The sequence below is a fragment of the Anas acuta genome, chromosome 16 (genome assembly GCF_963932015.1).
Source record: "Anas acuta chromosome 16, bAnaAcu1.1, whole genome shotgun sequence".
Classification (NCBI taxonomy): domain Eukaryota; kingdom Metazoa; phylum Chordata; class Aves; order Anseriformes; family Anatidae; genus Anas; species Anas acuta.
Window position 1 is genome coordinate 2,881,919 of NC_088994.1, and position 20,112 is coordinate 2,902,030.

Genomic DNA, 20,112 nt, shown 5'->3' on the forward strand with positions numbered 1-20,112 from the left:
ATGGTACAGGTATGGCATTCTATGAAACTGGCTGTATACAGCTATGCTGTTAAGGAGTAAGTAGTGTTTGTGGGAGGGGAATGAGCCCAAGGTTTCACAGCATTAAGTGCCTTTAGAGTGGGATCTTGTTTGGGTGGAAGGCTCCCTCTTGTGTTACAGGAATATTTGATTTTTTAATTTCATTTTAGTAAGGTATTAAGTTGAACGTTAATTTTGATTGGAAGCGGGCCGTTGTAGCAGTGGTTACTGTTGGTTCAGGTGCAGTGCTTACTAACTTTTAATGCGTTTTGTAGCACCCATTTGTTAAAAGTGCCAAAGGAGTGTCAATTCTGCGAGATTTGATCAATGAAGCAATGGATATCAAGCTAAAACGTCAAGAGGCACAACAGCGTGAACTAGATCAAGAAGATGAAGAAAATTCAGTGAGTATTTAGTAGCAACAGTACATGAAGTTCAAACTCTCAGTCCCTGCATAATGCTTAGCTGCTTTTTTTTTTAATTTTGTTCAATTGCCCATGGATTTGACTTAGTTCTTTAGTTTTCTACTTCAAGACTACTTAACCTAATGCTTGAACCCTGCTCAATCTTTGCATTCGTGTGGGACAGTCAGCATGGTCCACCTAATATTTACCTTACTTAATTAGCTCATAGTGTAGCTGAAGACTTGCGATTGAATGCAATTACGTAGTAGTATATGCAAGGCTTTAATACAGGTTCCTAATTGGATAATATTCTTTATGAAGTAATGAGAATTTTTCATTGTAGATTGAGGTCTTAGACTGCTCTCCTAGTATAAAATGATATCTGTGATGTACTATGCTCTGAGTACGTTATGTTGTTTGACTGTTGTTGTGCTTTAGAACCCCCCTTATAGAAACTTTCTACTACACAAGAACAACCGACAGAAATACGAGGTGAGGGCATGACGAGTGTTGAGGGAATTGCTGTGACTTTCCATCCTGGGTGCTTTGTTTCAATGGTTACAGCATGTGAATATGGAAAGCATGTTGAAAGTTTTTTTCTTTCCTTTTTGAGGCTCTGCTTGCTTCAATCCGGGTAAATGAAATGGGCAACAGAAGGCATTGTATGCCACAGTCCATTTCAGAGGTTGGCCATGAATAGCATGTTGCACAGTAAAACACAGATCTAATACGTTGTTTGTCTGGTTTTCCAGTTTAGGACTGCATATTTATTCAGTGTGGAAGTAATTTTATTGGTCACCTTGCCATGATGTTGGCTCTAAGAGTGTTGTCCCTACTCTCTCCCCTTTGTTTCTGACTGGTCTGGGGTCTCGTTGCTGAGAGATGGTGTCTCTGTAGTGGAGCTGAGTGGTCTCTGTCGGGGTGTGTGTGTTTTCCTGAAGCTTCTGTATTCTGTGTCTGCTAGCAGGAGAGCGTTCTCAAGTGCTTCCCAAGTGCTATGGAAATTTCTGCTGTTCTGTTAAATGATGTGTAGCAAAGGAATTTAATGCTTCCTCTCACCCACTCATCTCCACATAAAATATACTTTTCCTCCATTAAGATCTTGTGTAGTTTTTTCCTCCTCTTGCTATTCGTTTTGAGATTGGGAAGTTAATTATATAGGCATGCTCGACAGAGCAAAGAAAAGGCGTACAACACCAGGATGTGGAAGGGTGTGCTTCTTTCTGATAATGACATTGAGATGGAATATTACGGCTTCTGGGGCTAGACCAGTGTATTTCCTCTAACGCTAATTAAGACCAGTAAGGCCATGGTCACATATCAATTAAAGAACCAAGTACTTTGTACCTACAACAAAATAATAATAACATATTTTTTAAAATATTTAGCTCCAAGGTGAGCCTAGAAAGATTTTATGACATTTAATAAATAGCCCTGCTATAAACCTAGAAGGTGATTTCTATTGCTGTTGTGGGATACCAGGCGCACATTTCCAGGAAACTAAATAGATTGCAGTAATTCTGACCTCAGTCTTCATGAAATTCTAGTCATAATTGATACTGAGGGATATAGCCTAGCAGAACTACTTCCTCTGGCCAATGTAGGTATCTTCCAAGAAGCTGTCCTACCAGGATTTATTTCAGAAGTTTGTGTTTTCTTAAAGATTCTGCCTCCTGAGCTTTGACAGCATTAGTTCAAATTTCTGCAATATCAATTATCTGTTAACAAATAGAAGAATAAGAAAGAATTTTTATCTGAAAAAAAAAAAAAGACTGGACTTTGATAATTTATTTCATTTCAAGATTTGCAAATTTGTTTCAGTTTTCTTCAGTGCTTCTGAATGTTATAGGAATAAAACTACCCAAATGTTGAAGACAGGGTTCTGAAGTATAGGGTAGTCACTCTCCATTGGTGAGTCATGTGCAGTACAGACACAGAACTGTTGCAGTCTAATAACTCATAATTTGGTGAACTATATCACTTGACATGGGGGTTTTAGGTCAACTGATACAACTGGCAGCATGAATAGAAACATAAATGACTGAATGAGTATTGTAATCTACTTAGAGACAGGTCAGCAGGTCAGGACTGAGATACCAGTTGTATTGAGACGTTTCTGCTGATTGTTTACGTGCTCTCTTATTTATCTATGTTCATGAACCAAAATGTCACTGGTTTCCATGTATATTTGTCGAAATCTCTGAATTAGTAAGATTTGCCAGTATCTGTGAATACAGCCACTCTTCACAGGACTTCATCATCAATAAAAATGTATTTATGACATCTTTGTACAGGAAGAAGATGAAACTGATTCAGGTACTATGGTGAGGGCGAGCGGAGATGAAACCAATACCATAAGAGCTGTCAGCACACTGGGTGATGGAGCCAATACAATGATAGAACATGATGGCACCTTGGAGTCCCAGCTGGGCACAATGGTCGTAAACACAGACGACGAAGAAGAGGAGGGCACCATGAAAAGTAAGAACACATCTTTAACTGCTACAGAATTACTGGGAAATCGATGCAACACATAAAGGGCTTCACTTATGAAATGACAGATACCTTACACGTTCCAAACACAGCAAGGCATGCAGTGGGAAGAGCCAGCATCTCTAGACTTCGTGCTTTTTTTAGTGTTGCTAAGGACAGGTTCAGTAAGGACAACCAAATAAACTGTGTGGCTCTTCTGAGACACTCAGGCTGAAATCCGTTCCATCCTAAAATAGAAAATCTTACTAAAACTACAAGCCCTATTGTAGGAAGTAATATTTAACGTGATGTGACTTTGATTGCTGATAGTCTGCAGAAGACCTAGGAGCATGACTTGGAAAAAGGTTGAAAATCTTTCTTGGATTAATGAGACGATGATGAGAATCTCCTTGGAAAAGCATAACTAGAACAAAAAAAATCTTGTCTCAATTATGAATTCTCATAGAAATGTGTTCCTGCAGAATTGGTAATCTCAACAGCATCAGGGCAGAGGTAGTCATAGGTGACTGAGCTGGCCAGGACGGATGTTTTTTCAAGGACTGAGGAAAGTGCTGAGTGAGGTCTTGGTAGCAGTAAAATATGTTTGCAATAGGCAAGGCTTGTTCTTTTGGTTCTTGTGCTATTTCCAAAGGCTTCTTTGGCTATCTGATGTTTAAGGTTTAGCTATTGTGGAAGAGGAAAAAATTCTCAGCAAAAGTGTGGGAAAAATCCTTTTATCAGGAAATCTTGTATTGAAACCTTCTTCCATGTGGGGGCCCTCTAGAGCTTGTGGAAGGATCCTGCTTTCCACTGGCAGACAGAAACTTCAGTAGAACCTGTTTAAAGAATTTTGCAAACTTTGGCAAACACCGATTCAGCCCTGTAGAAATGTCTTAGAAATGGAGGTGTCAGTCCATGTAGCAGCTTGTGGCAACAGAGACCATGGAGTAATGCCATCAGGTTTTGTGGAATAACTCTATCAGAAAGCAGGTAGATACTTAAAATAACTGTATAGGTCACCCGAAGAGGGTGGGGTGTGTTACCAGCCTTCAGTCAAACGAAATTGCTGTTTCTTTACACATAGAAGCAGTTTGTGCTGTTCCACGTCATGATTCATAACGACAGAGGTATTCTCGTCAGTGGTGCCCCTGTACTGGCTATCAAAGCTGTGTAAGTGAAGCACCACTTGGATTTATCTCCCTCTGTTTAATGGGTGTTTCTCTTCTCCCTGTCTTTGTCAGATTGCAGTGCTTGTAGCTCAAAAGCTCTGCTTCTCTCTTCAAACTAGGGTACAGCGTTTTGAGGAGACACCTCTGGTAATCTCTTTTACAAGGACATGCTCTCATTTTGAGCAGAATCAGTTCCGAAGACATCGCAGTTCTGTAGTGTAGCAATGATGACGCTTACGTAGCGTAGCATCTAGCCTCAGGAGGGAGCTCCAGAACAAGCTCTAAGAAATACAGAGCTGTGACTAGAAAGTTGAGTTTTTCTTTTATAACCCCCTTAGACTTCAGCTTTTTTTAAAACACTGTAATTCAACAACTCCTGCGTGCCAGTGTTCAAAGCCAGGCATGCAGTGGTGGTGCTTGAGCAGCTCTGCCTTCTGGAGGAGGCTTTTTGGGATCCCAGGAGCAAGTGATGCCCGACACTGGTACCACGTCCCTGGTGAGAGGATCTGCACAGTAGTGTCTAATGAAACCCAGCTGCGCTCAGCACTCAGACGTGCTTTTATAACTTGTAACTTGTAACTCAATTACAAAAAATCAGGCATTGATGAAGGTGATCGTACCAAATTAAAATGTAACTTTTTCGTAACACCTTCTTCCGCAGCAGCATAACGCTAAAATTCTTGTTTCCACACAGAGAAGTTCTGTGATTGTTTCTTGAACAGTGTCTTTTAGCAGCTTGCAAATGCCCTTCGTGTGAATTGCCTTTAGCTCCATCTGTCAGACATTCCCATGTTCATACTTGCTTAACAAGCAGTTAAATTGATTTAACTGCAAAGCTCATCTGCCTGCTGCAGAGCTCTCTGGAGCAAGTTTTTGTAATCCTCAACATAAAAGTTATGGTGGTGTTTGGAAGCCGCTGAGTTTGAAGAAGCGTCATTGTTTCATATTTTTAAAGAAGTCTGTGTTTCACTTGGCAGCTTGTGTTATGACTCACAGTAAAACCTGTTTTAAGTCAATAAAGAAGTACAGATTTTTCTTGCGTGGTATTAGTAGAAGAACTTAGCTTTCCGAGGTGGCTAGGGCTGTTTAATGGCAAGCTTCTGAGCTGGTGATCTAGATCTTCCACCTAATTTAAGTAAACAAATAACTCCATGTGTTCAACAGTTTGCTTTCACATTATTTTTGTAACGTAAAAAATATTTATGAGGCATTGAAATGTGTTGCTTTAGATAGGATTGTGTTAGAAATCTCAAACAAACAAGTTTTCATAGCCCTGAAAGTGATTCTTGCTTAAATCAGCTCATGACTTTTCAGGCCCAGAGGAAACCCTGGTATTTTACATTCTAGGGAAAGGTTTTCTTAGTTTTGTAGTCAGAGCTGTAATTCTGTTTGCTTAAATTCTTCCATTTGCTTGGCTTTTCTCTGGACACTCAATATAAATATTCAGGCAGCATTAAAAATGTCACTATGACACTGTGCTATGCATTTTGAAAGCACTCCGGCGATTGCATGAAACTGCAGATAGTAAATTGTGCCGTGACACGTTTTACTTACAGATTGATAGCTAGCAGATCACTTACAGATTGCAGTTCAGCTCTTCCATGAAAACTTTGGAAGTAGCTGAAGGACTGTAGATGAACAAACACTTGTGGTAACAGACATTTCCATTGCGGTCGGGAGCTGGAGTGACTTTTGAGCTGTGAATATGTCTGCAATCATCTTTTTTAATTATTCTATGTGAGGATATATAATGTTTATAGTGCTAGTAAATACTGCTGCATATATATATGTATTTTACTCTTCCTTGCTCTTTCTGCTTTATTTGCTGTAGGTCTTTAGACAGTGGAAACTTGGCATGAGTTTGTCTTTTCAATTTAAAGAGTGGAACATAATTTTATAATAAAGCAGATAAACACATTGCCTTCCTTGGACTGTAATGTGATCAGATCCAAGTGAAATAGGACCTAGTTTGTCTAGTACTTGAATCTGCCCTATTTTCTGTTAAAGGTTTTCTTCCTTTTCAAAGCCTGAAATAACACTGGAGAATGTAGAACTGTCAGCAGTGATGGGAGCTGGGCTGTCTGTTTTCTGGGTTGAGATGAATGAGGGATTAGGAGAGGGTGGAAGTATTGTGGGTGTGGGGTTTTTTATTAATGTGGCACGTGTTCTGTCGAGCATCTGGTGCAGAGAGAGACCAGAAGCTCTGGTGGCACTGTCGCCTTGATAATGTAATGTGCAGGTGAAAATTCTTAATTGACTTTTCTATTTTGAACATTCACAAACTAAGTTCAATTCTTAGAATAAGGTTAGGGGTTGTCTCGGTTTTGTTACGCTTTTACCATCTTCACGCTGGTAAGCTTGGTTGTTGGGTCGTTTTTTAAAGATATTTTTCTTTTCAAGAGGAGATTGGATTTCAATGAAAGTCAAATGAGCTGAGATGCAGACTTGGCCATTTCCTATTAGAAGAAGAGATTCAGAGTAAGCTTGTTAGTCCTGGAGTGTTTGTGAGGCACACAGTGGATGATAATTGAACTTAAACCAGAGAAGTGCCACTGACAAGATTCTGGAAACTTTTTCCGCCCCTAGTAATTAAGCTGTAATTCTTCAAATAAAACAGTAACTTGAAATGAACAGGAGAGTGAATATGGATGGCAGAAAGTTTGTGTGAGTGCTTTAATATAATAACTGAAGAAAATATGGCTGGTATGTAGCTGGGATAGCTATAGGTGGTCTGACGTCAGTGCTTGCCTGAGATTGTGTAGATGTGTGTTACCCAAATTGATAATGCAGGTATTGGAGAGAACAGCTCCATGTTTTATCAAAGGCATCGGATGTGTTTGGCCTCCATTTTTCCCTGTAGAAATAGCAGCTTCTTACTCCTTAGCATTACTAATGTCCAGTTTTGTATTTAAAATAAATGGGTCCGTTTAGGCGTAATTGAACCATAAAACATTCGTTGTGTTATGCATTTAAATAACGCACTGTTTATAGAAACACCTACATTGATTGAATTCTCCTCTGACTGTAAGAAGCATTATACTGCCACTCTTCAGTTGTGGAGAATATGACTCTCACAGATAAGTCTTCCATCTGTGCTATTCTTTTTTTTTTTTTTTTTGACTTTTATCTTAATAGCAGGCTTGCTGGCAAACTTTACGTAAACAGCAGCTACCCTGGTTTGTTCAGGAATATCGAGTTGTGTGGACATAAGGACAGTGTTTTTGATCAATGGTAGGAGTTATGTACTGCCTTTTTTTTTTGTGTTGCTTTTTTCCCCTTCACTTGAGTAGTGGTAGACTGCTGGACTTCTGTGTGGTGTCTTAGCATTTAGAACAGTGGTTATGTGCAAACCAAAGGAGCACGAAGGAGAGTTAACTCTGGGATCTAAGCTGGATGCTTGTCCATCTTCAATTGCCATGAGTATTTGCCAGAGCTGTAAGGTGAAGCTGATGGTCTGTTAAGATTTGTATTTTCAGAGACGCTGAAATTGGAGAAAGAGATGTAGGTGTTTAACAGCTATTTTTGCTGTTCCTTACAGCTTATTATAAGGCACCCCTGTGTTGTGTTTGGGGGGGGATAGGAAGCAGAGAGGATTTTTTCTTGAGCAAGATGAGAAGTATGACTAACGGAGTGCTGAATAGCATCCAGGAGGCAATATGTTTCAGGAGACTCAGCCAGGAGATTGGGTAGCAGTGTGGCTGTCCCATGTGCATAGATATTTGCACATATGGGCAGACTGTGGCCTACCTGTCTTTTCTGAGAATAAACTCGCTTCCTACTGGATCAAAATAAAGCACAGAGAATCCTGATCCTGAAATAATTCCTGATCAGGAAACAATCCCTCTATAAATTGTTAAATTTCTTAATCGCAGAAGTTTAAAACCAAATTCATTTCACCAGCAGTCCTCCAAGCTTCAGGGGAAAAAAAATACTCATTGCCATGTTGCTTTCTGTTATCTCTAGACAGGCAAATGAGTTTGCAGGTCATGAACAGAGAGGGTGTTAGCAAACACTTACTTGGTTATATGCCATTCTGGGAGCCTGAGCTGGTGCCCACGGCATGCAGGACCCGACGAGTGCAGCCCCATCACTGAGGTTGTTTCTCATTCCAGTTCACCAGAACCTGAGCCAGATGATGGAGGAAGAAAGCTGCTATAAATTCATAATCTCTTCTGCATTTTTATGGAGAAGAAACGTTAGATCTCCAAAATGAGGCAATCTGGTCTTTAATGGCTTTCGTTACTGTGAGGATTTCCTCCCCTTTCAGAACGAGTCCTCAATTACATAGACCACAGCTTCGGATGAGTGCTGGTGCTCTTCCTGCAATGTCTCTGATGCCTTGTGTTCATTAAAAGAGGATCAGTTATGATACCCAGCATTGATTTTGGTGGTCATTTAGGAGCTCCCTCTTAATAGCAGGACCTGTCAGGCATGTTCTGCTTTGATTTAATTTGAGATAGGCTGTAATTAAGGGAAGGCTCGTCCTCATAATCTTCAATATGTATCAAGTGTTATGTGGTCTGCTTTTAATGTGAGGAAATCTCAGCTTCTGTTGCCATGAGTTGAATTCATTAATGATGGAGCACTTTTTGCTCTGGTTGAATAAATTGGCATCTCTCTGCTCTGCTGTATAAAATGACTCAGTCCTGTTCATACTGTACAAATTATGCTGTCCAGCTGTTAAAGTTCATCTGTGATCTCAGAGAAATAGCCTGAAGCAAATAAAACTACGGTTCCATTTGAAATTTTAATATTAATGAAGTATTGCTTGCACATAATAATTGGGCACTGTTTTGTGCATCCTAAAAATGTGAGCAGTGTGAGTCTTAAAGTTATATAATTCAAACTAAAGCAGGCAGAGGGGAACTTAACGAAGATTATGAGGGACTAAGCCTGTTAAATGACTCAGTGGAAGATCTCTGGTTATTTAAACCACCAAAATGGAGGATGAAAATAGATACAAGAACTATTTAAAAAAAAAAAAAAAAGACAAGGAAGGGTGAGTGAGTAGTGTAGAGACTAACATTTTGAATGCCTGAGAGCTGAGGCTCTCAAGAACAAGTGCATGTACACAAGCTAGCAATAAACTTGAGACCGAAGGTGAGAGGGTTTATGGCTCTAGTGGAACAGCAAGGACAAAACAAAACAGTTGCTTTACAATAGCTCTTGATCCCTCAGTGAAAGGGACTCTATAATTTTGTATATGACAGCAGAAACTGCTTCTCCCGGGGGACCCTCTCAGGCCTTATGCCTGACAAAGGGCAGCGATGGTTGTGCTTGCTGTGCGGTTAACGTGAGTGCTCACCGTGTCTCTGCAGAGCTCGGTTTGGAGCTCCTGCTCATAGGGGTGCATCTTCCTGAGCTTTGTGCAGGGCGTTTGTAATTCTTTCCTAGCACAAGTGAGCTGATTTTAAAAAATGTGATCTTGTTGCTCCTGAAATCCTCTTAAAGTGCAGGTATCTTCCAAAGTCAAGGACAGTTGTCTTGGTAAAGACTGCAGCTTCCTGGAATCTTGACAAATTTGTATTCTGGTACCAAGTGCCTGATTTTTTTTAATAGTATGGTAATTCATTGCTTCATGGTTGTTGATTTAAATTACCTTCTTCATAGGTGAAGATGAGTTCCCCTTACCCAACCTGGTACAGCTGCCGGTTCTTAAAATCTACTGCTAGATGCAGCCGTAGTTCAAAACGTTTGTGGTGTGATCTGACTGCTCCCAGTCACTGGTGTAGCTCCAGTTTTTGTGAGGGAAGAGAGGAAATCTCTCACCGTGGCTTCAAGAATAGGTATTTTAAATAACGCAGTATTAAGTGACTCGAGTAAGGAGCACACACAACGTGCTCCTGAGGTTATGTTTCTTCCTCATGACAGGCTCTGTGACTCCAGAGCTCACCCTGGCTCGATGACAGCAATCACTTTGAAGAGGAAAAATAACAAAACAAGGATTCTTCTGCTGTCAAGTTGAGTAGAGAAGAATCATCTTAGAACAGCAGAAATTATAGTTTCATTACTCAGCAAGCTCCTTCAGTTAGGTAGAGAGGCTGTGCAAGTTTCACTTCCCTTTTGAAGGTTTCCTTTGAAGCTCATGAGCTTCTGAAAATTTTGACTCGTGAGAGCTAATTTGACAAAATCAACCAAATGAGTGCTTTGATTTCTGGGACTAGATGATACCGAGTGATTTGGTTTCAGTGACATTCTTTACTGTTGGAAGAGAAAGCTAAATCTTGTGCTGGTGTGACTGGCTGTGCTGTTTCTTCTTTATCATTCCCCTTTCTCTGCAGCATCATAGGGAAGTATAAATGCCTTGAAGGCTCTCCACACCTTTATCCTCTAGTGCTCGGTGTAAGGAGGTCTCTGTGCTGCAGTCAGCCTCTAAGACTGATCTATGCCATTCCCTCGACCATTCAGGTGACTTTTTTGGGAGGGAGGACATTGGTTGTTACAGTTTTTTCACACTCCTTAAAACTTGTCCTTGCTGTAGCCCGGCAAAGGAGAGGATTGGTTATTTGGAGGCCACTGGCTGTTTGCTGATGCTGCCTCGCTGGCTTCTTGCAGTGCCCTGAGTGATCTTTTGGCTTGTCTGGGCTCTTTGTTGGTTAGGACTGTACTGGTGTGTGTGGTGCTTGTGGCTGGACGTGTCTCTGCAGTACTGAAAGGGCAGTTACTGAAATCAGTAGTAAACTGAGCATGGTGCTGCTTTAAAATTAGTGTCACAATACAAGGAGAAATTTGTGATTCACCATGTATTTGGGCCCACCAGTTTCACATCTTTTCTATTTCACCCATGACAATGTTGATGTTTGTCTTAGAGTTTTCTGAACGTGACTTTACACCGGGCATCACTTGGGAGTTCTCTGCAGAGGGCTTGTCCTTCGCTGGAAGGCCGAAGTACGAGTGGCCCTGTGAGCTCCTGCCGCTCTGTGCGGCCAGCCCAGACCTGCAGCTCTGCAGTCAGCTGGACCGGCTCCAGCAGAGCTGTGGCGTTCCATTTGTGTAATTAATACAGCTCCTAAAAGATGACTGCACATCCCCGTGGTAGGCCATTAGCAGCTTCAGAGAGCTCTCGTGGCTCAACCCTATAAGCAACTCTTTGGGTTCTCCACGCGTTCGTTTTGGAACCTTTTCTTGTCACTGCAGGGTGACCTTCTAATAAAAGGCTTATCTCTGCCACAGCTGTGATCTCACTTTCTGTCAAATATTTGTATTTTAGTCCAACCCGATAAACCTAGGAACTTAAATGCTTTTTGGCACAGAGCTGCTTAGTGCAGTGTCATCCCAGCAGCACCTGATACTGCAAATAGCACTGATCGATTTTTGTCTTCGGCTGCCTGTTATCAAAATCTTAAAGACATAGTGCTATGATTCTTGTGTTGAATTAATAGCAGATCATCTTCGGAAAGATGACGCTGCTTTAAGTGCCAAGACTGACAAAAAGAAACCCAGTCGTGCTGGGATGATAATTGATTTTGGGTAATGCGTCTCCGTCTCTGGGAGCGTTTCTGTCAGTCTCGCTGTATATGCACTCCAGCTGAGATCAGAACAGCAGCTAAAATTTCAGATATTTTGATCTGTTTTCTAGATCTTTTCCATTGTGTATTACCTTTTTTCGTTCTTTGTTTGTCAGTAACTTTTTTTTTAATGTAACTTCAGATGTGGGTGTCTATAAATGCACTAAAATCAGTGGCCAAAATTGAATGTAGATTATAGCATATGCTCAAGAGGCTGGATATGGCTTTTGATAATTTGGTCACGCTGCAATAGGTTGTTCAATAGATGACATTTACAAGTATTGCAGCTGTTGGTAAAATACAAAACGTGGGGAAACGAGTGTGATTAAGTGAGACAATTACTCTCTGGTACAAGCGAACAGTCTTAAAGAAAATGAGTTAGCCACTGTCATCTGTGTGAAGCATTTGCTTTCAGATTCTCCTGTGCAAGCAATTGTTTTCAAAACATACAGTGCAAGCTTAATTTAGGTGGCTTTTTATCTAGGAAGCCAGGATTCAATTTGAGACCTAAGCTAGCTCTCAGCAAGCTGTGTATAGATTAGCCTAGGCAGGTAGGAATTCATTTATTTTTACAGAATTTGTGAGTGTTAAACATTGCCATGATTGGCCATAACATGAACAACTTATGCCCTGCTTCAAACAGGCTGGACTGCAACAGAATGCAAGTGGTGTATTTACTTCATTCTAAATAAATGTTTTATCACTTAGCTGTAATTGGATTGCTATTGTATTTCAGTAATTATTCCCAACTGCAAATCTGTTCTCCCCTTCACAGATATTTCCTGACTGACCTTCATGCAGTCTGTCTGAAGATGTCTTTCTTGAACTAATTCTATATTAGCTCATGTTTTGGTGTTTTAAGGGAACTACTGCCAGGGCTAGAATGATTTGTCTTTGCTCCTGCTTTTTATGGTACAAAAGATGAAGCATCTTGGTTTGTGTTTGAACTTTCAGCCGACCCTGGAAAGGCAGTAGGATGCAGTGCTCTTTCAAGATTCATTGTGATGTTTGGGAGTGTGTAGAACCCAGCTTCTGTCGGTATCACAACCCAAATGTCCTGCCAAGAGTTGTCGCACTTTGCAGAAATTTATCCCCTTTAACATGTAGAAAAATAACTTCCTCAGTTATCTAATAGCTGACCGAGGCATTTGTGCACTTGTCTGAGGATCAGACAGACTCTGCCTGTGAAGTTCCACATCACTGGATGGCGATTTTACATTCAAGAATAATATTCTGTGATTATCTTAATGGGTTTCCAGAGTAGCTATTTCATTTTTTTCAAGGGAAAGGCACTGCTGAGTGTCTTAGAATCCAGGAGTCCTCTTTGTGATCACCTTCTGTGCACACCCTGGTGGGAAGAGTCTCTGCGTCAGGCAGAGCTAGCGAACCACTCGGGACCGCTCTGTTTTCCCTGTGTATGTCCACAGTTCAAAACTTGTGGTTGTCTGCCTGCAGGGCAGATCATATTTATTTCAACTGTATGGCATTCAACAGGGAATTTATTTCACAGCCCAGAGTGAGATGTGCGTTTGGCAATGCGGATGCCACGTTCAGTTAACACTAGTCCTAGGATAATTGCTGGGTGAAAAGTGTTGTGTGGGTGCTGATTCCCAATCCTGCTTTCTGAAAACAGTGGTTTCTGCATTGGCCAAATACATGTTTTAAGTATGGTGGATCTGCTCCACTGTCTAGAGAACCATATTTTGTGGGAACAAAAACATTTCACTTGGTATTGTCACAGTGCTCGCTTCGATTACACTGACAGGTTTTTGCGAGGCATTTTATTACGAAGAGCAGCACAGTGGTATTAACTTATAAGTAGTCTTTAACTGCATTTGCAGCTGTTGTGGTCTTGTGGTGCACCACTGTTAATACATATTTTCTGTGCAAGCCTGCCTTTTCGTTCAGCTTGAGACCACGAGATGCTCGCTGCAGCTCGCAGGCTGGTTTTAGGTGAGTGTAGTCTGGGCAGCGTTTGATGCTGTGCCAGCAGAGCTAGTAAAGAAATCCCCCCGTGGAAATGCTGAAGGTCCTTCAGGCTCAATTCTCTGTGATCTTAAATGCTGTCTTCTCTTCCCGGATTGGCTTTTATCCTGTCTCTGCCAGGAATCGGCATCATCCCCCCTCACCTTGTGCTGCTTTGTGCCCTGCAGCCGAGGCCGGCGCCTACCAGGCCCACACAGCGGGGAGGTGCTGCCATCTCTGAACATGGGGCCAGGCCTTGCTGCCTTCAGCCGTGGAAGCCCTTTCACTTGTTTTGTGTGGCCTAATGGCACTTAAATGATACAAGCAGGAATTCAGGTGGTGTGAAGGCTGAAGGAGGATGGGAAGAATTAATGCTGGTATCCATAATCCCGCCAACCGCACGATGTACCTGCTCACCCTGTGGGATTGTAGAGTTACTGCTCGTTGCTCTTAGTGGGCCACCAGTGTTCATCCCTTTGTTGCACTCCTCCTTGTTCTAGAGAATAAATTAGAGTCGTGTAAATCTAGTTGTGCTGAAGCTTTGTGGCTGTATCCTCACTTCTGCTGTCTGTGTGAGTGAACTCTGAGAACAGCGCTTGGGAGGCTTTTGAGGCCTGCCCCTAAAAATCAAGGTATTTGTATTAAGGGGTTTATTGAGACTCCTCTGTCTCCCTTTCTATCTTTACTCATTGCGCCAAGTTTCTTAAACATGGTCTAAAATTGAGTTGTTACTCTATATTTTTAGCTTATTCAAGTAATGCAGTAAGAAAGTGTGTTCAGAGGAATTAACTTATGAAATGAAAACCAGGACAGTCAACTTGATAGCTTACTGTTTATAAAAAGAAAACAGCTTAGCAAACTAATTAATCCTTTCTGCCCGAGAAGTGTAGACTTTAACTACTCCTACCCAAGACAAATTAGGAAATTTGTTTGGCAAACGTGGCCTTTGAAAGCCTGGTTTTTGTACCATTCCATTCATAAATATAAAGATGAGTTTCTGCTTGTAAAATGATCCTGTTTGGTTTTAGAACTTGGCGTATTCTGCGATGCCTGCAGCCCAGCTGGGATGAAAGCTGCAGCTGGGAGCAGTTCACCTGTAGCATGCGGCTCGCAAAGCCTGGCTACCTGGTAGTTTGCTGCAAAGGATGGATTGCAGCCTAGTGCCTCCAACACTGCCTTCACTTCTCTGGTGGGCTTTGGGCTTCCCTTCTGGACAGTCAGAAATAGCTTTTGAAAAGCTGCTGAAAAATAGTACGTTAGCAGTGTTATATGATTTAGTATGTGCTAAAAAGAAGAACTCACTTTTGGGCATGATGTAAGGCAGTATAGCTGAAAGCATATTTTAAAATATAACTGTTTTTTTCTTTTTTCTTTTGTATTTCCAGGGAGGGATGAAACGATACAGCCAGCCAAACCATCATTCCTTGAATATTTTGAGCAGAAAGAGAAGGAGAATCAAATCAATAGCTTTGGGAAGAATGTGTCTGGCCAGACAAAAAATTCATCTGATTGGAAAGTGCCACAGGATGGAGACTACGAATTTGTAAGTCTATACTCTGAAATTCAATCAATGTGACAATCTTTAAGAGTTTCAGTTGGAGCTGCTATAAGATTATTTCTTGTTTTGACAGACTAATGGAAACTTGAGGAGATTCTAATTGCTAATGCATTCAGATGGGGCATTTTGAAAAAGTCATTTTCTTCAAGTATTTCTGGGTTATCGTAACCAGACATTGTCTGTATACTGTTCTGGCTTAAAAACAAACAACAACAAAAAGTATGAGGACCTTAAGGTAGAAGCTTAGTTGCCTTACACATTTAATATTAAAAAAAAAAAAAATCCAAATGGCAGTTGAAAAATGCTAATCCTGAATGTGGGGTGCTTGACCAAAAAACCACAACCAAACAGAAAAACAACCCACAGTGTTATGACCTTTGAATTTCCTTGTTTTTCGTGAGCTTCAATGCTAGATTTTGTGTTTCTATCTAAATATCAAGCACGTCTTTATTTTTTCCAGTCTTCATTTTCAATCTTTTCTGAGCACATGAACATTAGATTTTCAGGAATTTCTCAGAAGTCAGAAGAAAGACCATAGCTTTCTGTGTTCCGTTATTTATGGAATGTTCTGATTTAATTTTTTGGAAGAGAGGAGAATTTCTGATTTGAGTTAAAATGCCAGAAGATGCGTGCTCTGCTGAGCGCTGTTCCGTGCACTGCATTTTCCTTCAATGATACTTCAGTGCAAGCACTTCCAGCTTTAAGTGCGTTGTACACCCTCCTGATGTTTGTTCACGTTACCCGTGATTCATGTCACGCTGCACTCAGTCATTGGTGAGATTCACTCCACCTTCACAAAGCCGTGCAGAAGGCGAGATCCCTCTGCTAGTCACGACGCGAGGCAGCAGAGATGCTTTACTTTGAGGCTGTAATAGCAGGAGCTGTTTGTTCTGGCTGTACGGATTGTAAAGACTGTTGTTGTTGCCTATGCTTTGCAGTCTTTGCTGCTGCTTCTATGATTTTGCTGCTTAGACTGAAAAGCATGGCTAGCTGAGGGGACCTGCTGCACTTTTTCTGTAGTCCTTGCCACTACGTTATGCTTAGCCTGAAGGCTCAAACTCACTGCATAAGCATGTTCTGCAAAAATAACCTGTGAGCTGACTGTGTATCACAGGGTCTGGGCCAAGCACACATTTCTAGTCAAGTCAGCTGCCTGGTTTATCTCATTAACCTTACATGCTATAACTTAATCAAATGACAAACAATTATTTTTCAATGTGTGGTATTTCCCAGGAAAGACAGGCTGCTTTGGAGTATCTTAAAAATCTTTTGTGGTCTGCAGAAGATGGCCCAAGGGGAAATTTGCTGTAATTATTCTTCTTTCTAATTTGGTTGCTATTGAGTGTAGCACTTACCCTCGCTTCCAGCGAGAAGGATGCATTCCACCCAGCACCCAGCGAGCTCTGGGTGCCGACTGCACCCGGGGAGCAGTGCAGGAGGATCCGTGCAGGGAAGGATCTGTGCCATTCCAGTGAGCAGGACCTGCAAGTATTTTTAGAATGTGCAAAGCAACTGTTTGACACGCGTGTGACCTTGCTTACTGATTTCCATTAGTCCTGAAGTATTGCCATGTGCATAGATTACCAGTGCGCTGGAAGCAATAAAAGCAAGACATAAAAACGAGCAATAAATCGGGCTTTGGATCACCTTCGTGTAGTAATTTGTAGACAGCTGTGTGTATTTCTCTATTTCTGCTATGAATATACCGGCCTGTCTTGCATGCGAATTTTTAATAGAGCTGCCTTCTCACCTGGTCACTTCCCTTTTTTGTAGGAGAAGAAAAATGCTTGAAAATAACCCTAATAATACACACGGGTGTTTGTACAGTCCTCATCTGAGGGCTAGTAGCAATAACCTTATGTTGTCTAACCTAGATGAAGACTTAAAACTGTATATTTTTTCTGGTTCAACTAAAAAGGGATCAATTTGAGGGCTAGCTATTGGGTAAATGTCTTGTTTATTAATCCTTAATAATCGAAAGCATCAATGCAATAAGTTTGTGGAATAAGAAAAAATACAGTATGTGTTGGACGTATCAAGTACATCTGTCCTAGACTTGTGCAGCTGTAACTTATTTCTGCACTGCCAAAGTAAATAGGTTTGAGCAGGCTTTGTCTATAGAGTTTGCAGGATTCCAAGCAGAGATGAGATCAGTGAGATGCTGGGTGAATACTAGTTCCTCCTGAGCCTTAAGAAGTGATTGAATTATTATTGCTTTGTGCTACTACAGACTAGATAAATATGCCTTGAATTCTGTTCTGTATTCCTTTCCTTCCTATGTGGCTAGCACCTGGAGTCTCCTGTCTTACATAAAAAAAAAAAAAAAGCAATATTAAATTACAAAAGATTTTTGTTCTTTTCCCCTGTGGTAAAACCATTTGACCTTTTCTTGACTAAAATTGTTCCTCTGAAGCAGGCAAATAAGAAGCTATTTATATCACAATGGCAATGTCATGTTAGATAAGGCTTGGTTCAAGTCAGCCCCATCTATTGCAAAGCTGAAAACCCAAGGATCCTATTCTAGAAGGTGATGAACTTCATTCCTCCAAATCGTGGTGCTCTGGCCATGCCCTGGCTGTTGGCTGAGATGGCATAAACCCGCTCTGCTTCCAGCCTTGGGCTTCTGAGGCAGAAATCATTACTGGCTGATTAGCCAATGCATGATGTTGTTCAAGTTTATCCCCACTCAGGTTTCAACAAGGATCTCTAAAGATTTTAGCCCTGCTTGCCTGCAGAAATGTTTCCAAAAACATCATGATTTATTTAACATGGAAACAAAATACTAATTGCGGGCAAAAATTCTTGCTATAAGGAGGAAAATAATAAACTCCGGTATGAAAATGCTGCAGGGGGAGGCTGTTAATGGGCAGGCTGCATTGTATGTAGAATTCCTAATTGCCATAATCAGATCTCAGAACTTTTGTAGTTGAATTTAATGTTGCCAGCGAACATTAGTCACATACTACTGCACAAACTTAAATTAATAATGCTAGAGCATTTGTTTAGACAATGTCAAACATTTTTTCTCTTTAATCTTTTTGTAGTACTGTACCGTACAGCAGAATTAATCGTGCAGTGTTTCCTTTCTCAGACACTACAAAAGGCTCATTTCGTATTTTTTAAAGCCTGCTCTGAGCTGGCCAATATTCCAGTATTGTTTGTGGCTAAAGTGGGATCACTTTGTTGTTATTATTTTTATTCTGTCCCTGCTTGAAGTCACTCTTGCCAAGTCTGTTGCAGCAGGTATTTGTGGATCATCCAGGCATGAATGTTGTGTATTATATCACTAATTGTTTTACTGAAAGTATGTTTCTTTAGGAAATTAGCAGTTTCTGACCATTCATGGCTTATGATACATGTAACAATACTGCGACCTTTTTGGTTCTACCCCATGAATGTGGTTTCACTGGGGAAAGGAGAAGTGGCACTCAGTGCCCCCGACAGTCTTGAATTTTGCCATCAGGGCTTTGCTGGGATTTTTTAATGCCTGTAGTGTTGAACTTGGGTTTTGCTGTAACTGTAGTTCAGTTTTTGTCTTTTCTTTTTTTCACTGAATCTTTGCTAATCAAGTTATCCCATCCTTGTCTGGGGTGTGAAGTCAAATAGGACCAGAACACGTGCTAGAGCAAGAGTACTGCACGACACCAAGTCTTTCTGCTGGCGTCACACAAGATGTTGAAGCTATTTCCTCCAAAACCTCTTTGGTTCCAGCTCTTGTATATCTGACCTGTGTAGGGCAGCCTGTCAGGAGCTTAATTGGTACAGATGCCTCTGTGCTGTCTGTAGCTGCTGCTCCTACCTGTGCTTCCCTGGAAGAACTCCAGGAGCCGGGCAGGAAGCGCTGCCCTTCACCTGCAGGACCTCAGCGCAGAGCCGCAGCCATCAGCAGTCGTGCTGTGCACCAGCGGGCTTGTCCCACTGCTGCAGCTCTGGGAAGGAAGCTTACATCAAGAAGCAAGGTTTCTGTGTCCCTTTTAAGAAATATCCTACTTGCTTTGATGAGACCTTGATTTGCTTGCCTCTCAGCCTTGCTGATTCAGACCTCTCCTCGTCCCGCAGTTAGCAGTCACCAGAAGTTCGAGTTTTTTCCTTCGCTGCTTGGCTCAGTGAAGGTGTGCCTTCACAGGATCTCTCACTGTAGCAGCAAAACTTTTTTTTTCCTTGCAAAAACGACACGAATGTATATCCTTGGGGGTGTCGAGGTTAGCAGGAGTAGGAGACGTGGCAGATCTCAGCTGTCTGTGGAAGCTGGCTGTCGCAATGACCTGTGTTTGCAGGTTCACCACTTCAGCCTACCACCAGAGAACCTGTGGTTCAGGTCCTGTGTTTCCATGCTGTGAGTGCTGTTTTCTCTACTAGCTCATCTTCAGGTCCCTTCCAGAAGCATTTTGCTGTGGGTATCTAGAGACCTGCCCTGGGCAGCGTTCCTCTTTCTGGCACGGAGTCCTGCCGGGGGCTGCGGCGAGCAGGAAGGTAAGCGGGGCAGTGCTACAACGGAGCGAGCAACAGGAATGCATTTCACACTGCAGCTTGTAATTTGCTCAGAGGCTAACCTACAGCCTGGCAAACTGTCAAAGGAAAATGTCAAGGAATTTTTTTTTTTTCAAGTTTAATAAAGTACGTTTTCTAGAAGTATGTTCACATCTCAGAGTTTTTGAATTATCTGCACTGCAGGAATTGGTATCGCATCTACATCCTTCTCTAAGTAGCTTTGAAGTCTTCAGATTTAGAAGTCATTATGTCCATTTATATTTACCCAACAGGAAACTAATTATTTTCTGCCTGTCTTTAATCTGGTTCTAGCCAGAGCTTTTAACAGTAACTGCTTGTACCTTTTTTTATAACATACAATGAAAACAAGCCTTCCTCTTAGCTGAATAAAGGTATAATTCTTTTTGCTGAAGTAGTAAAGAAAACTATAATTTTCTATTTACTGAGTGAAAGGTTTCATTGTACTGCTGTCATCTGGGATATAGTGTTTTTTATTAACATCCTCATTTCTGTGCATTTTGTTAGAA

General features: G+C 41.3%; 1 protein-coding gene across 4 annotated transcripts in view; it reads left to right on the plus strand.

Annotated features, from left to right (window-relative positions):
• The window catches only part of STK4 (serine/threonine kinase 4), a 45,574-nt gene that overhangs the window by 7,289 nt on the left and 18,173 nt on the right, over positions 1-20,112 (plus strand). For 3 of the 4 annotated variants that reach the window (XM_068700178.1, XM_068700180.1, XM_068700181.1), the window contains 4 exons: positions 294-422; positions 861-914; positions 2,717-2,903; positions 14,922-15,079. In XM_068700178.1, the coding sequence (XP_068556279.1) occupies positions 294-422; positions 861-914; positions 2,717-2,903; positions 14,922-15,079 (528 nt within the window). The remainder of the gene's footprint in view (positions 1-293; positions 423-860; positions 915-2,716; positions 2,904-14,921; positions 15,080-20,112) is intronic. The other variant, XM_068700179.1, reaches the window with a different exon arrangement.